The following is a 17,856-nucleotide window of genomic DNA, read 5'->3' as shown; positions in this document are numbered from 1 at the left end:
ATTTCAGTTTTTAAAAATCCTTTAGAAACAATACTTTCTTTAATAAACTACATAGGCCTGAGCAGGGGACTAGATATGAAGATCATATTTTCTCAAACTGAGGGGGAAAAGCCCAGTTTGAGAAAATGCATGGGACAGGCTGTGCAGTCTAGGCTGTCTAGAAAATCTGTGCTCTGTGTGTTCCTTAAGGAGCCACACCTGTACTCACCCTGGCTGTCCTCTACTTGAAGGAGTTGCTGAGCAAGGGTAGGATGGAAAGGTGGGGAGAGCACTAGGGGCGTGTCTGTGAGGGTCTGAGCATGTCTACCTAGGGAAGAGGCTCAGGAGGGAATCTGTTCTAGAAATCATGCCTTTTGCTTCATGAGTTATTTCTATGTCTAGAGAGCAGATTTCCCCACAGTGAAGTATGTTGAAGAAATTCTATATAAATAGAAGCAAGATTCTTTATTTGGGTAAGTTTATTGCAATCAGTTCAGGACATGGTGAGTTGAATCCATGTGATTCAATTTAAGGGAAATCATTTGTTCCTTGTATATATAGAAAGTGAGGGAGATTTCTGATGACTTTCTATAATTTTCCTTTATTGATTTTGCAAATTGCAAAAGTATAGCCTGCATGCTTCTCTGACTTACTCATTGGTCTCTTGGATTCCTGAGCTTTGCAGAACTAGAAAAAGGTTGTTTAAGGAATCCTGTTTTCCAGTACTTTATAGAGCTGCACTATCCAATGCAGTAGCCACTAGCCATATGTAGCTACTTAGATTTTAATTTTAATTTATTAATATTAAATAAAATTTTGAATTTGATTTCTCAGTTGCAGTAGCCACATTTCAAGTGCTCAGTACCCCATGTGGCTTATGACCACTGTATTGGATAACACAGGTATAGAACATTTCTCTCACTGCAGAAAGTTCTAGTATTGTACAACACCGCTGTCTGGAGTATTGGCACCTCTGAGAGCAATGATTACGCCTGTGCAGCACCTTTTGAAAGGTCAACCAGGAAGCTCTAATAGCTGCCTTTTGGCATTTGTCCCCTTTCTATTAATTCGACGAGAACTAACTTAAGGATTTCTCAAGAACCTTTGTGCCCTAATAAAAGCCAACATTTATGTAGTCTTTTCATGTCATGAGGGTTTGTGTAGAGGCAGTAGGTTAGCATAGCAGTTGTGGGCTCCAGCTACTCAGAGCAGTAAATCTAGTATCTGAAAGGCATCTTTGAGTCTAAAAACTGAAAACTGTTATTCTGATATGAGCAGTTGCATAAATCATAATTAAAGTGATTTTGATCCTCCTACATTGATTTTACAAAGCAGTTCTATTAATTTGATTCTGAAACGTAGAATTTATTACTTCCTAAGTTAGGCAGTGTGGCTTCTAAAGACCATCTTTATAAAGTACTTTTTCATAGACTAAAAGGATTCCTAAGATATCTATGCCATGCAATTGCTCTTAACTATAGCCATGTCTACTACGCTTATAAATCTCATTTTTAGTTTTCTTCAGAGAAGATAGCATGGCCTCCTTCATTAGTATATCCTGACTTAATGTTATGAAATTCCAGGTTTTAGACCTGTGTTTAGGTTATGCTTGAGTATCATATCTATATAGGCTATGCTGACTATGATAACTTCATAGTCTCTCCATATAGTTACAGCCAAATGATAACTTTGGCTGTAATTATGTGGAGAGAGATCAAAAGTTCTGATTGAATCTATGATCTCATCATCTAGGACTTAATTCTTAAATGTAATCGACCCAAATCCTTTAACATCTCTACCTTGAAATGATTTTCTAGCCTTTTAGTTACCTCTGTTCAGCCTCACCCTTTCCAAGTTTAAGGCTTTGAGTTCAGTGTTCTGCATCCTATTAAGATGACCCTCTCTTGAATTCTGTGTCACATTCATATTTGTATGTCCCTGTGCTGGGCTTTTCCCCCTCAGTATATTATATTATAACTATGTGTTACCTTGCCATTTGGGTACAATGCCAGTTATTCTACATCTTATACTTGTGTATTTTGTATTTAGACTTGTTAAAGTGTACCTGCCCTGTGTCTATCAAGCTTCATGGTGCTTGTTTCTGAGCTCAGTTAGGGGGCACCAAAAAGGGAGTACACATTGGTTTTTTTGCTGTTGTCTTCAAGTCAGTTATACGTGTGTTCAACTCCTGTGTTCCTTACTTAATAATTTTGTTGCCTTCTTAAGTTCATTTAGTAGTTTAACATAGCAGAAGTCTGAGCTAACCCATTTCTTGTTTTCCACTTCCTTAAATGAGACACACAATCATCTAGCTGAGAGCATTCCATTTTGATGTTTGGCATATGAACTATAATTATGATTAAGTTAAGAATTAATTCCTTGTAGTTCTCTTTTTCTTTGCATTTAGAATCTGCCTTCTCCTTTCTAGGTTAATTGGCTTAGAAAATTGCATCTTTAGTATTAGTTATCTTAACAGCTTGTGAATAGTCTCCTTAACTCGAAATTGATATGTTTTACTCTCAGAACATACTAAAGTATACCTACTAAATTAGATAGAAAACTTATTTATTAAGGATTTAATAAAGTAGGAAGTTTGAAGAACTACTTGTATAAGATCTGAGCTCTTTAATAGTAGTAATGTAGTACAAGGGGTTAGCAAACTACTGCCTGGAAGTCAAATCTAGCCCACCACCGATTTTTATATATAAAGTTTTACTGGAACACAGCATGAACATTCATGCACATATTGTCTATGGCTGCTTTTCACACTACAATGACAGAGTTGAGTCATTGCCTTCAAGCCTAAAATATTTACTGTCTGACCCTTTACAGACAAAGATTGTTGACACCTAGAATAGTAAAAACCCTTGAACTGTGGAGCATAGTTAGAGGACCTCAATTCTGCCTACTACTGATTCTATCTCAAAGTTGGCAGCAACCTTAACAGGTTGCTAAGCCTCTCTGAACCTGTTTCCTCATCAACAGAATGAGTCTCTTAGAATGAATCATCTCTAAAGTTGACTCCAATTCTAATAAAATTCTCGAAATCCATAAAGTGTTTTGGAACCATTTTGCCGTATTACCTAATAGCTTTGTGTTGAAAATTCAAACCACATGCAGTCACTGAGTTTAAAGAACTAAATAAACAAAACTGCTAGCCATAAAACAGATAAATTAGGAACTTGCTACTATTATTTCAAAAGAATTTACCTCTCAGGGCTTTTTTAAATAGTGCTTTTCTAGTAGTATAAGTATTTCTAGATCTTTGACTACAGTAGTAACTAGAACAGGCCTTGAAACATAAAACTACCATATACCAGAGGGAAAGGGGGGATGGGGAAGTTGAAGAGGGCAAAGGGAGTCAAATATATGGTGACAGAGGGAAACTTAACTTTGAATGATGACCATACAATACAATATACTGATAATGTATTATAATATTGTACACTTGAAACTTATATAATCTAAGTAACCAATGTCACCCCAATAAATTTAATTTAAAAAAGAAACTCAATTGAATCTTCATTTGGAAATAAAAATAAAACATCTCTAAAATTTTAATCTCAGTGTGTGGGAAGCATATGATTTGATTTGTAAAAATTCCATTCCCACCCACTTTTTAGGGAACATGTATAATACGTAAAGTGAAATAAGCTTCTACTGTAGAAAGAAGAACTCAGCATTCAGTACTGTTTTTTATCGTGGTAGCTGACCATAAAATTCCACATAAGAACCTCTCCTGCATTAACCCTAGACTTTTGCAAATCTAAAAAGTTGCCTGGCATGGTATCAAGATCACTTTTCTGCTTTTTGCTCTTCCCTTTCTGCAGTCTGTCTCTTTTTCAATTTCTGTTTATAGAAAGAAACCCTAACATGCCCCCCAAAAAAATTTAATTTTGTGGAAATGTATTTCTATTACTGTTTCCATGTATTTAATAAATGCCTACACACATGAAAGATTTATCTTCCTTTTCAAAAAATAATCCAAGAGTTCAATATTTAAAATTTAGACTTAAGACTACTTCAGTGAACTGATACTTAGACTACCTAAATGAGCAATTCTTCCTAGACCAGAAAAAGGCTGTGCTCATGTTCTAGCAGTAGATTAGTAGGGTTAGTAATCATTTGCATTTACAAAATGCTTTACAGTTTACAAAGCATTTTCATATACATAATGACTTTTGACAATCCTATAAGGTAAGTTAAGTCGGTTTTACTATTCTCACTTTACAAAGGAGAAAACCCCAAAAGGTTAAATGATTGACTCAAGTAACATCACGCAGCTGGAAAGTGCCAGAGCCAAGGAACACACCCAGATATTTTGCCCTACACCTAACACTCGCAGAATTGAACACTTTTACAAAATAACTGTTAGCGTTCTTCTTGTTACTGAAGCAATAATTCCCAACCTTTTTCCACCCAGCGTCCTAAGGGATGTCCTGCACTCAATATGTCAGTGATTCTCAACTAGGAATCAGGGCAGGCTATGCATGTGGTTTAAAAGAGTCACGTGTAGTTGATTCTGCTCTGTGGCCTGATTGAGAAATACTGTACAGGAGTAACACATAGTCATTGTTAACAAAAAGAAAGGGGGGCTTTAAAGAAAAATGACTCATATTCCTACTTCCCAGAGATAATTAATACTACAAACAGTTTGGTGTATATGTTCAGCCTTTTTATATCTATATTAATCTTTTATTCCAAAATAAGATCATAATGTAGATTGTTTTAAAACCTTTTTTTTTTTAAGATTTTATTGGGGAAGGGGAACAGGACTTTATTGGGGAACAGTGTGTACTTCCAGGCCTTTTTTTTTTTTCCAAGTCAAGTTGTTGTCCTTTCAATCTTAGTTGTGGAGGGTGCTATTCAGCTTCAAGTTGTTGTCCTTTCAGTCTTAGTTGTGGAGGGCGCAGCTCAGCTCCAGCTCCAGCCACCGTTTTCTAGTTGCAAGGGGCACAGCCCACCATCCCTTGCAGGAGTCGAACCGGCAACCTTGTGGTTGAGAGCCCACACTCCAACCAACTGAGCCATCCAGGAGGCAGCTCAGCTCAAGGTGCCGTGTTCAATCTTAGTTTCAGGGGGCACTGCCCACCATCCCTTGTGGGACTCGAGGAATCGAACTGTCAACCTTGTGGTTGAGAGCCCACTGGCCCATGTGGGAATCCAACCGGCAGCCTTCGGAGTTAGGAGCATGGAGCTCTAACCGCCTGAGCCACTGGGCCGGCCCTAAAACCTTCTTTATGTAGTTCATCACAAGCCTCTTTCCATTTCATTAGACATCCTTCTGCATCATCATTTTATAGAGACATTGTGTGGTACGTGTTTGAATTCAAGATGTAATTGGTTTCATATACTTTTGCACCTCCAACAGTATTATTCTGGCATATGCATACATGATTGATTTGAAGAAATCCAAAATTATTTAAAAGCTACCCCTTTTCTAGCTGTCATCTGTGTATTTGACTTTCTGAGTAATCCTTAAATAACCATTTGTTAACTTTTTATATTTATATATTTGTTTTAATGTTTTTTCATCTCTGCTTTAGGGTGCAGTACTAGCAGCTGTGTCAAGTCACAAATTCAACTCATTCTATGGGGATCCCCCTGAAGAGTTGCCAGATTTCTCAGAAGACCCTACCTCCTCAGGTAATTGGATCATTCATTCATCAGTGTGAATCATTTGGTATCTACATCCTTTCTCCTCCATTTTGAATAAACTTTTTTCTGTGACTCTACTCAGCTCCTCCAAGGGATGGTAAGGAAGTTTGTCAGCAACCAAATCCCATCTACATATGTCTGGTTCCTTTTAATTTTAATACCAAAGTTGCTCTCCCCTCCTGCTCCAAAACCAACATTTCATTTTTTTCTTTTTACCTCAGAAATACTTCTTCCCTTTTTCCCTACTTCAGACCTAATGTCGCACTTCATCCAATCCAACGTTGTAGTCGATTTTTTGGAATCTTTCTGATTGTCTTCTGCCTCAACAAAATGTTCTGATGTAAGATTTTCCCCACATCAACCATAACAGAGCAGACTTTGGGACAACATTGCTTTTAATTGAATCTTTCAATGTAAATCTTATGAGTTATCTCTTGAAACAATTTACAAGTTCTCTTTTTATAAAGTCTATAACACAGGTATACAAGCATTCAAGGGAGAAGAACATAGAAGAGTTACCTATGTTGACTAAATGAATGTAGATATTCCTGAAAAAACCCACCAGTGTTCACAAAATTATATTATAAAATGCTCAGATTTTCATCAAGTATCATTCACTAACAATCCATAGGATCCATATATATGTACGTGTAAATGCATGTATGTGTTACAGTTTTTTTATTTTATTTATGTATTTCTTTATTAATTTAACTCCTGCATCATATGTCCTCTGCCCTAGGTTTTTCTTTTTTATTAGAGTCCCTCAGTATTTGCCATGTAGTTGACATGATACTGTTGATTTGATTTTTGTACCCTTGGACTGGCTCATTCAATATTCATGTATTACCATTGGAATCAAGGCCAGGCCATTCCTAAACATGAGTTGTTTGTCCTTCACAATTAGCAATATAAAAGGAATGGATGTGCTAATAATGCTTCTTTCCTGTTGGAACCATGAGCATTTGTCAGTATTTATGCTTCTTCCTTCATCTGTTTATACACATATGTGCACATACACCTTCACATACACATACACATACACAGAGAGAGTTTCTTACAAATTGGCATGTGTTTATATCTTGTACAAAATAACTGGATTAAGTTTTCCATTCCAGCAGCTATATAGTTCCTCATTTTGACTTTTACCAATTGGGATGTGAGTCTTCCTCTTTTGAGTGAAGGTGATTTCCAAAAACATTCAGAAATGGGAATCTTAGAGAAGAGACTCTGAGGAGAAGACCTTGCTGTTTTCCTCTTGTTCTGACTCAGTAATTACCCAGAGCCCTTACCACATGAAAGGCAAGGCCATGGTTGAGTTTATAGGTATGTTCCCCAGTGCTCCCTATTGTTTCATATCTTTCCTCCTGGTCATTTTGTTCCCTTCACCTGTAGCTTTTTGTTGTTGTTTGTTAGCTAGGAACCTCTTTCTTCTCTCCTCATACTTAGATTACACTTGACCCTATCTAGGGGGAGTGGTTCCAGTAATGATTTTATATTGTGCTGTGACTACATGATATAGTTGCATATTTGGAATATATTTAATACCATTTTCACCTTTAGAAATGGGCCAACAGAGCAGTATGATCCTTGCAATAGCTTCACAGACCTGATCTTTAATGTTGCCCCTTAATATGTGCCTCTGCCTAGTAAGTAAGAGTTTAATGAGCTCTTAAGTGTTCCTTTCTGTGAAAAGTTGGGTTTTTCTTTTAGGGAAAGAAATTGTCTATAGTTATAGACATGCTTATTTTCTATTAAATGCATTTTTATTGCCCAATTTTTTCTGTTTTTTAGTATAACTTCTAAATGATATGGCTGAAATAGTTTCTGATAACAGTACTTGCTTTTTAAACAAACAAAAAAAAAGAAATGTCTTACACTGTCTTACAGGTAGCCTGAAAGCCTTCAAATGTGTTGCTCACAATTTCGCGTTTCTTCTTCCCTTTCTTGCAGTCACACACTATTTTTTTTTTTTTTGTCTTTTAAAAAAATTTTCTGGATCTTAATGATTTTGTAAGTAGCCTATATCTTCATTTGATATGCTAAAGGTCTGTCTCTGAAATATCTTTAAGTAGCACTGTCCAGCTGCTACAGATAAAATATAGACGAATTATTATGCAATGTACATACCTGATCACCTACCCTAAATGACGAGAAAGTTTGTATATACTCAGGAGTCAAAGAGGAAAGAAAATTTTGAATAAAATTTTAATATTTCCCTAACTTTCACATAGCTATCAGGAATTATTTGTATGTTCCTAAAATTAATTTTTAATTCCTAAGCCATTTAAAGGGAGGCATTATAATATTTTATCAGCATAATTTATCAAATAGCTATCTGCCAGCAAGTTTCCTGTTCTGCAACCAACAGTAATGGTTGTATGGTCAGTTGCAAAAAGACCTATTATGTATTTTACCTGGATTCACATAAGAACTTTACAGTTTCATAAATTAACACATCTATATTTTTATTTTATTTTTACTTTTTTAATATTTTCATTAATTTTCAAACCTAAATTCTTCTCTGTTTAATTCTAATCTTTAAATTCTGCATCATTTATTTTAAGTTCCCTACATTATCATTTTCACTGTCTTCCTTTTTAAATTGGCATGGGTTTGTTTTACAGTACAAAACACAAAGCACTTTTCATCATTTCCCGAAAGTTCTTTCAAGCCCATGGCAAAAAAAGAAAACTGATCATAGAGCATGTGCTTGTAGGGAGCGAGTGAGAGCATACGGAAGGAGGGGTTAGAGAGAGAACAGTGTAAGGTGACCAACTACCCTTTCTTGAGATGGACTGTCTGTTTTTCATCTTTAAATAAAGCCTTTTCTGTTCTTTCTATGAAATGATGATAAATGGTAGGTTGTGAGATATATTTAATGACCTTCTTTGACAAAATTAAAAGCTGACAATCCTATTTCGGTCCCCCCAAAATTCTATTTAAAATTACAATTCAAAAATGAATTTAAAACAAACTAGCTTCCTAATTTGTCATATATGTTCAGGTATGCTGTTTACATTCTAAAACAATTTTTTTTATTTTTTAAATTTATTGGGGTGACAATTGTTAGTAAAATTACATAGATTTCAGGTGTACAATTCTGTATTACATCATCTATAAATCCCATTGTGTGTGTTCACCACCTAAAACAATTTTTATAAAAGAGATTTTTTTCTTTTTTTGCATTTGATGCTTTTTATTTTATTTTTTATTAAATTTATTGGGGTGACAATGGTTAGTAAAATGATATAGATTTCAAGTGTACAATTCTGTAATACATCATCTATATGTCACATTGTGTGCTCACCACCCAGTCAGTTCTCCTTCCATTACCATATATTTGGTTATTGCAATTAGTCTGTTATACATTCACTGTAATTTGTTGAGTTTAATCTTATGATAAACAGTACATTGACGCTCTGTTACTTAATAGTCCAAAGTGGAAATATTCTGTTCTCATATTTCAAATCAAAGAAGTCAGAATCAGAACCCAGTGTTTTGACAACTGAAACCCTGAACAGTCCCAGTGAATGTGCTCATGGAACACAGGGGCTCACTTTGGGCTCAGCTGGGGAACCACGCTTCCTGGGCTCATCTACTGGGCCCAACTGTGGCTTGATAACCTGCTTGCTCTAAAATCATACTGTTTGTTGTTTGTCCATATGCTGCCTTCCTCCTAGGACTTCTAGCAGCAGAAAGTAGGTATCCCTTTGTTTTCCTCTAAGGTTTAATCTTTTATGCAGAAGTGTTTGGCTTTGCATGGTTTATAATCAGCTTGACTTTTTCCTTGGCTGTTTGTGTTTAGATGTTTAATTATGAATTTTAACACTGCCTGATCATAAACTAAAAACTTAGATATGTTGATTTCCTGAAGCATTGTTATACAAATAATATTAACTTCTCACTTCTTTCATAAGAGGAAAAAGAGGCAGTGTTAAAATTTTAACTGTACTTAATATTATTTCACATCTCAATTTCAAGCATAAATACATTAAATCTGGGGAGAGGGTAACATTTTATTTTGTAGTTTGCTTTCAAGAAAACTGTCAGGGTAAGTGAATTTTCCTTCGACAATTACATAATCTATAAGCAGTTTTTATTACTCTCTGTTACTATTTTCAGTTTATTAATATGGCGCTATGAAATAAACTCCTGAATTCATGTCTCTTAAGTTTTACCATCAGAAAGAATATTGATAAAGAATAATGTAATGGCTAGATTTATATTACAAAGGGATATAATTTGAGTATGTGAGAATATAAAGTAAAAAGTATGGTAGAAATTACACACACATGCACAAATGAATACAAGTAAAACTAAGGCAATCTGAGTAAGATGGTTGGATTGCATCCATGTCAGTATTCCAGTTGTAATATTATACTGTAGTTTTGTCAAATGTTACCAGTGGGGAAACTGAGCAAAGTATACAAGGGATCTCTGTATTATTTCTACAACTGCATATGAATCTATAATTATCTCAATAATAATTTCAATTAAAACAAAAGGATAAACTTTACCTTAACATTGTGCTTCCTGGAGGAAAAATATATAAGAAACAAAGATAAATTAGAAAATCTGGAAGCTAATAATTGAATTCATTGTCACATTTTGTTGCATTAATTACTTGTAGCTCAAATTGCTGCAGATTTAATACAGTCATGCATGGATTAACAATGGGGATACGTTCTCAGAAATGTATCATTAGGCAATTTCATCGTTGTGCGGACATCATAGAGTGCACTTACACAAACCTAGGTGTAATAGTGTGTGCTATACTTTTATGTGACTGGTGGCACAGTAGGTTTGTTTACACCAGCATCACCACAAACACATGAGTAATACGTTGCACTATGACATTATGACAGCTGTGACGTCACTAAGCAATAGGAATTTTTCAGCTCCATTATAATCTTATGGAAGCACCATTGTATATGTGGTCTGTTGTTGACCAATACATCGTGAACTAGCATATGACTGTATAAAAATATCACAGTATATTAGTTATCTGTTGCTATGCAATGAATAACTGCAAAGCAGCATTTAGCATCTCAGTTTCCATGAGTCAGGAATCTGGGCATGGCTTAGCTGGGGGCCTCTGGCTCAAGATCTCATGAGACTGCAGTCAAGCCTTCGTTCGGAGCTGTGATCTCATGTGAAGGCCCAACTGCAGGGCAATCCTCTTCTAAACTCACTCACATGGTTGCTGACAGGCTTCAGATCCTCACTCGCTATTGGACCTCTCCGTAGGGCTGGCCACAACACAGAAGCTTGCTTCCCTCAGCATGAATGATCAGAGAAGGAGGGCGAAAGTAAGAGAGAGAGGGCCCAAGACAGAAGCCACAGTCTAGAATCTCATCTCAGAAGTGACATCCTATCTCTTCTGCCCTATTCTGTTCATTACAAGTGAGGTAGTAAGTCCAGCCCACACTCCAGGGCAGGGATTGATTATACAAGGGCATGAATACCAGGAGGCAGGGATCTTGGGGGCCATCTTAGAGGCTGCCTGCCACATAAAAGTTAATGACTGTTGAAGTGTAAGGCTCTTCCCATATGTAACTGCTTTTGTTTCTCCTGATTTAGCACCCCTCTCCTTTTAAAAAACACAAAGTCAGCAGACCTATCAAGTCATTTGGGAATGAAAGCATCTTGGAGGTAGCAGGTAGTGCTTTTCCTTAGTTGTGAAGCTTTATTTGAATGGGCATTAACAACCAGCAGAATGTTATTTCAAGTATTTTGACAAATTTGTGCCCAATGATGTTATTGTTTGGAAACAGAGACTATTTTAACAAGCATAACGGTATTAGAATTATAGCATCTGTACGCTAACAGAATATATTTGGAGAGTTTACTTCTTTTAACTAATAAATTTTAAGTTATCTGTACTATAATCTATACATAAAGAATCTAAAGCATTTATCACCATGTATAAGTTTTAATAACTTCAATTAGATACAGCTCAGCTGCTTAAATCCAAAATACAATTTCCATTACAGAATTGCTTATTGCTTATAACTTGATTGATAACCAGAATTTGCTTTGTACAGTGGGAATAAAAGGTGTTGTCCAGGGGGTAGGGGTAGAGGGAAGAGATTGGTTGCAAAGGAACACGAGGGAACTCTTTTTTTTTTTTTAATTTTTTATTGGGGAATATTGGGGAACAGTGTGTTTCTCCAGGGCCCATCAGCTCCACGTCATTATCCTTCAATCTAATTGTGGAGGGTGCAGCTAAGCTCCAAATCCAGTTGCCATTTTCAATCTTTAGTTCCAGGGGGCGCAGCCCACCATCCCATGCGGGAATTGAATTGGCAACCTTGTTGTTGAGAGCTCTCGCTCTAACCAACTGAGTGAGCCATCCCGCCGCCCCTCCTGGCAGCTCAGTGGCAGCTCATTGTCTTCAATCTAGTTGTGGAGGGCGCAGCTCACTGGCCCATCTGGGAATGGAACGGGCAACCCTGCTGTTCAGAGCTCATGTTCTAACCAACTGAGCCATCTGGCCGCCCTGAGGGAACTCTTTTTGAAGTAATGAAAATGTACACTTAAATTGGGGAATTTTAACTTAATAAATTATACCTTAGCAGATTTTTTTTTAAATGCTATTGTGCTTGCAAAGAGGGGGCTTTGACTGAGTGGGTGATATGAATGTCTGTGTAGAGATTCAGTGTTGTAGAAATAGGATTGCTAACATGGTAGGAAAGAGAGGTTACTAATAACTCTTCAGACGAAGCTAGAATAGATTCAGATGCTGAATTTTCTCAGTGATACTGGCTTTTATAACTATACATATAATTTTTTAAATATACATATACAAATCTTTGTTACTGAAAAAACTGCATACATGGGTAGGCAGTGTATATATTTATCAAAACTCATTGAATGGTACACTTAAGATTTGTATATTTCGCTCTACGTAAATTTTACCTGAAAAAGAGAGAAATATTAAAATCCATGCTAAAGTGTTTAGGGGTGAAGTGTACTGATGTTGCAAATATCACAAACTGTTAGCAATTGTAGAATCTAGGTGGTGAGTACAATTCTTTCAATGTTATATGTTTGAAATTTTTCATAGTAAAACATAGAGGGAAATAGTTTTAAGACAGACCCACCCTACTTTGAGAACTTTTTTGTTTAAACATTCTACTATTTATTTTTCTGTCCTCGCTTCAGGTTATTTTTACTCAGTCAACTTTTTTATGAAATTTTTTCACTCTTGTAATGAAATTCTTTTAGACTCAATGTTTTTATTGACCTTAAAAGCATATTCCTCTTTAAAGAAATAGACTCAGGGACAGTTTTACAACATTTGACAGATTTATGCCTTTTTTGACTATTATTTCATAATAGCAGCAGAAAACTTTTGAGAAACTTGTTTGTATCAGTGAGATTTTTTAGAAAAAATAGAAATGTTCACAGTTAAAATGTTCGATTATCAACCTAATTTTTAGATACAAACTTATTACCAAATGAGTCATGCAGAAATTAAAGTACTGTTCTGAAGGCAAGGCTTGATTGCTTTCTAATAAATTTATCATTGTGAAAGTTTGGACCAAAGTCTCAGAAAATAAACCTTATATGGTAAATAGAATTGAGATTAAAGAGAGAATAGAAATTAGGTATCATCTCATTACCAAATGCAAATTATTCAGCTGCCTTGTTGAGGGTGCGATATGGTTTCAGGGGGCGCCAGTCTAGAGTGGATTGTTAGAGACCTGAGTTCTAGGTCTCACTCTTCTGCTCACTGCTGTGGCCCCAGGGTCATTTAACCCTGCTGAGCCTCTGATTTTTCAAATATAAAAATACTTACTTGCAGGACAGGGTTATTGTGGAATCATATAAGGTAATAAGTATAAAAGCACTTTGGAAATCATAAACTGTTATACAAATACAAGTATTAAAATAATCTTCACTATGACTTTAAGGAAACTGCTATAAAATTAAATGTTTTCTGTGATTTTGTTATAATACTTTTATTTTTAATTTTTCAGAATTTGCTCAGGAAAAATCATTTTAATTAAACATGTTTTTATTGTGTTTTTTTGTACAAAGCACTCTGCAAGTGAAGCCTGGAATGCAAATGTGAATAGGATACCTACAATCCTGCCATTAAATAAATTGGCCTCTAAGGAGGTGAACTCGTGCTCTTTATTTATTGATTTTCTTCAAGGTAGTTACAAGTTTATACAAAGGTCTTATAGAAAAAAACACCCTATTCAGTTTTTGAGAAAAGTGAAGAGTTCTTTCAGATATGACAGTAATGATCAACAAAATAAATATTAGTAGCAGCTTAAGAGTGTGTGTGTGTGTGTGTGTGTGTGTGTGTGTGGTATTAATTATTACTGCTGCCTCTGTGTTTAAAACAAATAGCAATGGGAAAGCCCTGGAAATGTCTTTGTATACATTTATATTTTATAATGAATTGGAAAAATTATGGGACTTTTTGATGGACTTGATACTGAACTACAGAAATCAATTACACACGCCTATCAGACTAAGAATGTATTCTGTGGTTCTGCTGGTCATACCCAAAGAAAGAAATAACAGAACTAGAAGAGGTGTCAATGGAAAGTGTTAAAATTATCAAGGGTGAAGAAAGATTTTGAAGTTAGACCAAAAATATGTTCACTTTTAAACGAGGAAGGAAAAATTGATTAAAAACCAATTTTCCTACCTAATTACAGAAACTTAAAATTAGGGGCACGTTTCGAGTTTGCAATAGGCAACTTGAGTATAGCTATGGAAATGCTTCCTTTCATGATTGGAAATTCACAAAGTTAATCACACTAGAGTACAAGATAAGACTATAAATCAGTTCAGAAAAGGTAACAGATTCAAGGAGGTTAAATAGAACTGTTGACCTGCTGGGTCTTGCCTCCTGGAAACATAGGCTAACAGATGCCTTTGTGCTTTCCAACAAAGCATCCCCTGGGCCCTTACAAGCAGATTAGACCCTAGGTGAAGGTGTTGAATTCCTGCTCATCCATCTCCTCTCTGAGGCTCTAGGAAGCCTTCTTCAATGCCACTTTGTTTTTACCTCCTCTATGTCACATTTACATCAGGGTATAGAATAGGCTGTGCACTTTACACAGCAGCCTGAAAGTCCCTTCCTCGAGGCCAGAGATTACACCTGTTTTCTCTGAAGCCCCTGCCTAGCATCTGGCAAAAAGCAGGAACGTTCAATAAAGGTTTTGGTTATTGCCTGACCCGATAGGGTTCAAGTTCTTTTTTCACCTCCACATCCATGCATAAACCACGTGTAGCTTCTTGTTGAAGGTTTCCCCTGTGTTTCCTGGTATGTCCAATTAGTAAGTCAGTTAAAGCATAGACTTCGGAGACAGACACACCGGAGTTGAGTCCTGATTCCGCCACTTAGAGCTGTGACCTTCCTTGGCCTCTCCGAAGCGCAGTTCCCTGTCTGGAAAAGTCGGGTAATATATCTACGTTACTGTGTTGTCCTGGGGATGTGCCTGGCACATAATAAATAAACACTCAAGAATTGGGAGCTGCTGTTATTATGATGTTTCTTTAGTACTGAATTAATTCAGTGAATACTTTGTGGATGTTATAAAATGAATCAAATATAGACCTGCCTTAAGGACCTCACATGAGACAGAGAAAAGAAGAGTGAGCAAGTGCACACATAGAGTAACCAGTGGAGTATGTTAGTGGGACAGGAATAACAGCTTTGGGAGTTCACAGACCAACAAATGATACGTCCCTGGTCTGGAACAGGCCAAGTTACTTCACAACCATTCCACTTGCTATCTTAGTATTTGCTAGATACAGTGTAGTTTTATTTTAATCTTATAGTATTAATAAACTGCCACCTAGACTATATCAGCATCAGCGATGCTGGAAAGAAACAATAAAAACTAGATAAGATTTCACTAAGATAACTGAGTGAAAATGATAACTAGGTTTCTGATATATGTTGAATTTTTTTTAATATACAGAAAAAATTTTCACTGGTATTTTTTTATTGTAATTTCATAAGTTCAGAAGTTTAGAACTGACTTTAGTAATTTTATAAACCTGGTACCATTTAATTGTGTGGTTGATAGTGTGTTGGTGTCAGAAATTCAGTGGGACATTTGGGACTAATTTCTTCACATCATCTCTTGCTTTCTAAGGCTCTCAGTAAGGGATGACGAATGAGCTGGCTTTGATCTAATTTCCAGATTTTCTTTCCTACTCAGAACAAAGTAAAAATCTTGAAAGAGTAGGTTGAAGGAAGTCGATTAGATTAATCTTTTCAGGAATAGCAGGGGAAATGCGAACTGATTTCCACCTTATAGGTAAGTGTAATTATTCAAAATTTAAAAGCATCCACAGTCCCTTCAACAGTGAATGGTTAAACTATGGTACATCCATGCCATGGACTATGACCCAACATTAAAAAGGATTAAACTATTGGTACGTGCAACAACCTGGATGAATCGCCAGAGAATTATGATGGGTCAAAAAAGCCAATCCCAAAAGGTTACACACTGTATGTTTTCATTTATTTAGCACCCTTGAAATGACAAAATTTTAGAAATGAAGAACAGATTAGTAGTTGTTAGGGGTTAGGAGGGGTCGGATAGTTGGGAAATGAGTGTGACTATAAAGGGGCAACAGGAAGGATCCTTGTGGTGACAGAAATATTCTGTAGCTTGACTTGTATCAGTGTCAGTATCTCGGTTGTGGTGTTGTATGAGTTTCACAAGATGTTACCTCACCATTGGGGGAAATCGGGTGAAGGTACATGATGAGAGATCTCTGTATTATTTCCTTCAACTGCATGTGAATCTGCAATGATCTCAAAATAAATAGTCATAAAGTTTTTAAAAATTAGCCACAGTAATTCCCACATGGATAACCACTTGACTTGTGGCTTAAGCTCCAAATCTTTAATATAATTAAATAGTACTGCACAAAGCAGTTGCTTATATAGCAACTTTTATTTTCTAGTGTGGAAAACTTGGAACATATGGATGAGAACAAAATGAAGTATAAATAGGAAAATAAAGATAATTCCTGTTACCCTTTTGGTGTATTTCATTCTGGGTTTTTTCTGAGTTTGTGTATGTGTATTTTTTTCAATCATAATTGGGAATATGTAGTTTATGTGGTTTTCTATTCTGCTTTCTTGAATTTTATATCATGAGGTTTTTTTCTATGTCTTTAAAATTCTTCAAAAACAATTTTCATTTGGCTGTATATTCCATTATATGGATGGTCTATAATTTATGCAATCATTCTCTATCAGCTATTTTTCCATCTTATATGATAAATATCCTTATAAATAAATATTTTTCTACATTTTCTATTTTTTTCTTAAGTTGGGTTTTTGTAAATGGTATTTCTGAAAGTGCATGAGCATTTTTAAGGCTCTTGGGTGTATGTTACCAGATTGCTTTCTGAAACAGTGGTACTCATTTACATTCTCACCAATAAGTGTATGCAAATGGATAAAGTCCAAGACCAGAAGTAATTAGAAACAGCACAGAGTTCTAGAACAGAAAGATTCGAGATTTTTATCTTTATCTAAAGCAGGGTTTCTATTGACATTTTAGGCTGCATAGTTCTTTCTTGGGGGTAGGGAGCTGTCCTTGGCATTGTAGAATGTTTAATAGCATCCCAGGTCTCTACCCACTAGATGACAGTAGCACAACCTGTTCCCCACCACCACAATTGTGACAACCAAAAATGTCTCCAGCCATTGCCAAATGTCCCCCCTGGGGAGCAAAATCGCCTCTGGTTGAAAACTACTGATCCAAGACTTAATTGTGCAATGAGGCTCTTATTGTTAGAATTTCTCTAACCATGTATGCTAATATTCTGAAGCCTCGCCTCTCAGAGTTCTTTTCTTTCTCTGGAGTAGGTATGTATGTACAAGTTGTCTGCAGAGTACGTAGCCTAATCATTTCTTTAAGTCTGTGTAAGTGACTTCGTTACTATTCAGTATGTATCTTGCCAGCTGATACCTCTCAGAATTCCTGGTTATAAAAGGAAATGTAAAGAAAGTGACCACACTACCATTTGCTTTGCCATGCAAAAATGATCTGCCCTAATATTTAATATGATATTTGGAAGTGTCAATCAGTGTACTTACCCTTTGTCTTTGTCTTCTGAATAAAAAAAGGCCCAATGGACTGAGAACAACTTGGTTCTCTTGATTTTGTATGCAAAGGAAGGAAAAAGAATGGACTAGGATATTTGTTAACTTAAGTTTGAGCCTTAAAA

General features: G+C 35.9%; 1 protein-coding gene across 15 annotated transcripts in view; it reads left to right on the top strand.

Moving 5' to 3' along the window:
• The window catches only part of CASK (calcium/calmodulin dependent serine protein kinase), a 358,208-nt gene that overhangs the window by 265,666 nt on the left and 74,686 nt on the right, over nt 1–17,856 (top strand). For 11 of the 15 annotated variants that reach the window (XM_019747873.2, XM_019747872.2, XM_019747868.2 and 8 more), the window contains exons 10-11: nt 5,526–5,625; nt 9,318–9,335. In XM_019747873.2, coding sequence (XP_019603432.1) covers nt 5,526–5,625; nt 9,318–9,335 — 118 coding nt within the window. The remainder of the gene's footprint in view (nt 1–5,525; nt 5,626–9,317; nt 9,336–17,856) is intronic. The other 4 variants (XM_019747875.2, XM_019747874.2, XM_019747869.2 and 1 more) reach the window with 1 other exon arrangement.

Source organism: Rhinolophus sinicus, chromosome X (genome assembly GCF_036562045.2).
Source record: "Rhinolophus sinicus isolate RSC01 chromosome X, ASM3656204v1, whole genome shotgun sequence".
NCBI lineage: Eukaryota > Metazoa > Chordata > Mammalia > Chiroptera > Rhinolophidae > Rhinolophus > Rhinolophus sinicus.
The sequence above is the reverse complement of the archived record's forward strand: the minus strand, read 5'-3'. Positions and strand labels throughout refer to the sequence as shown.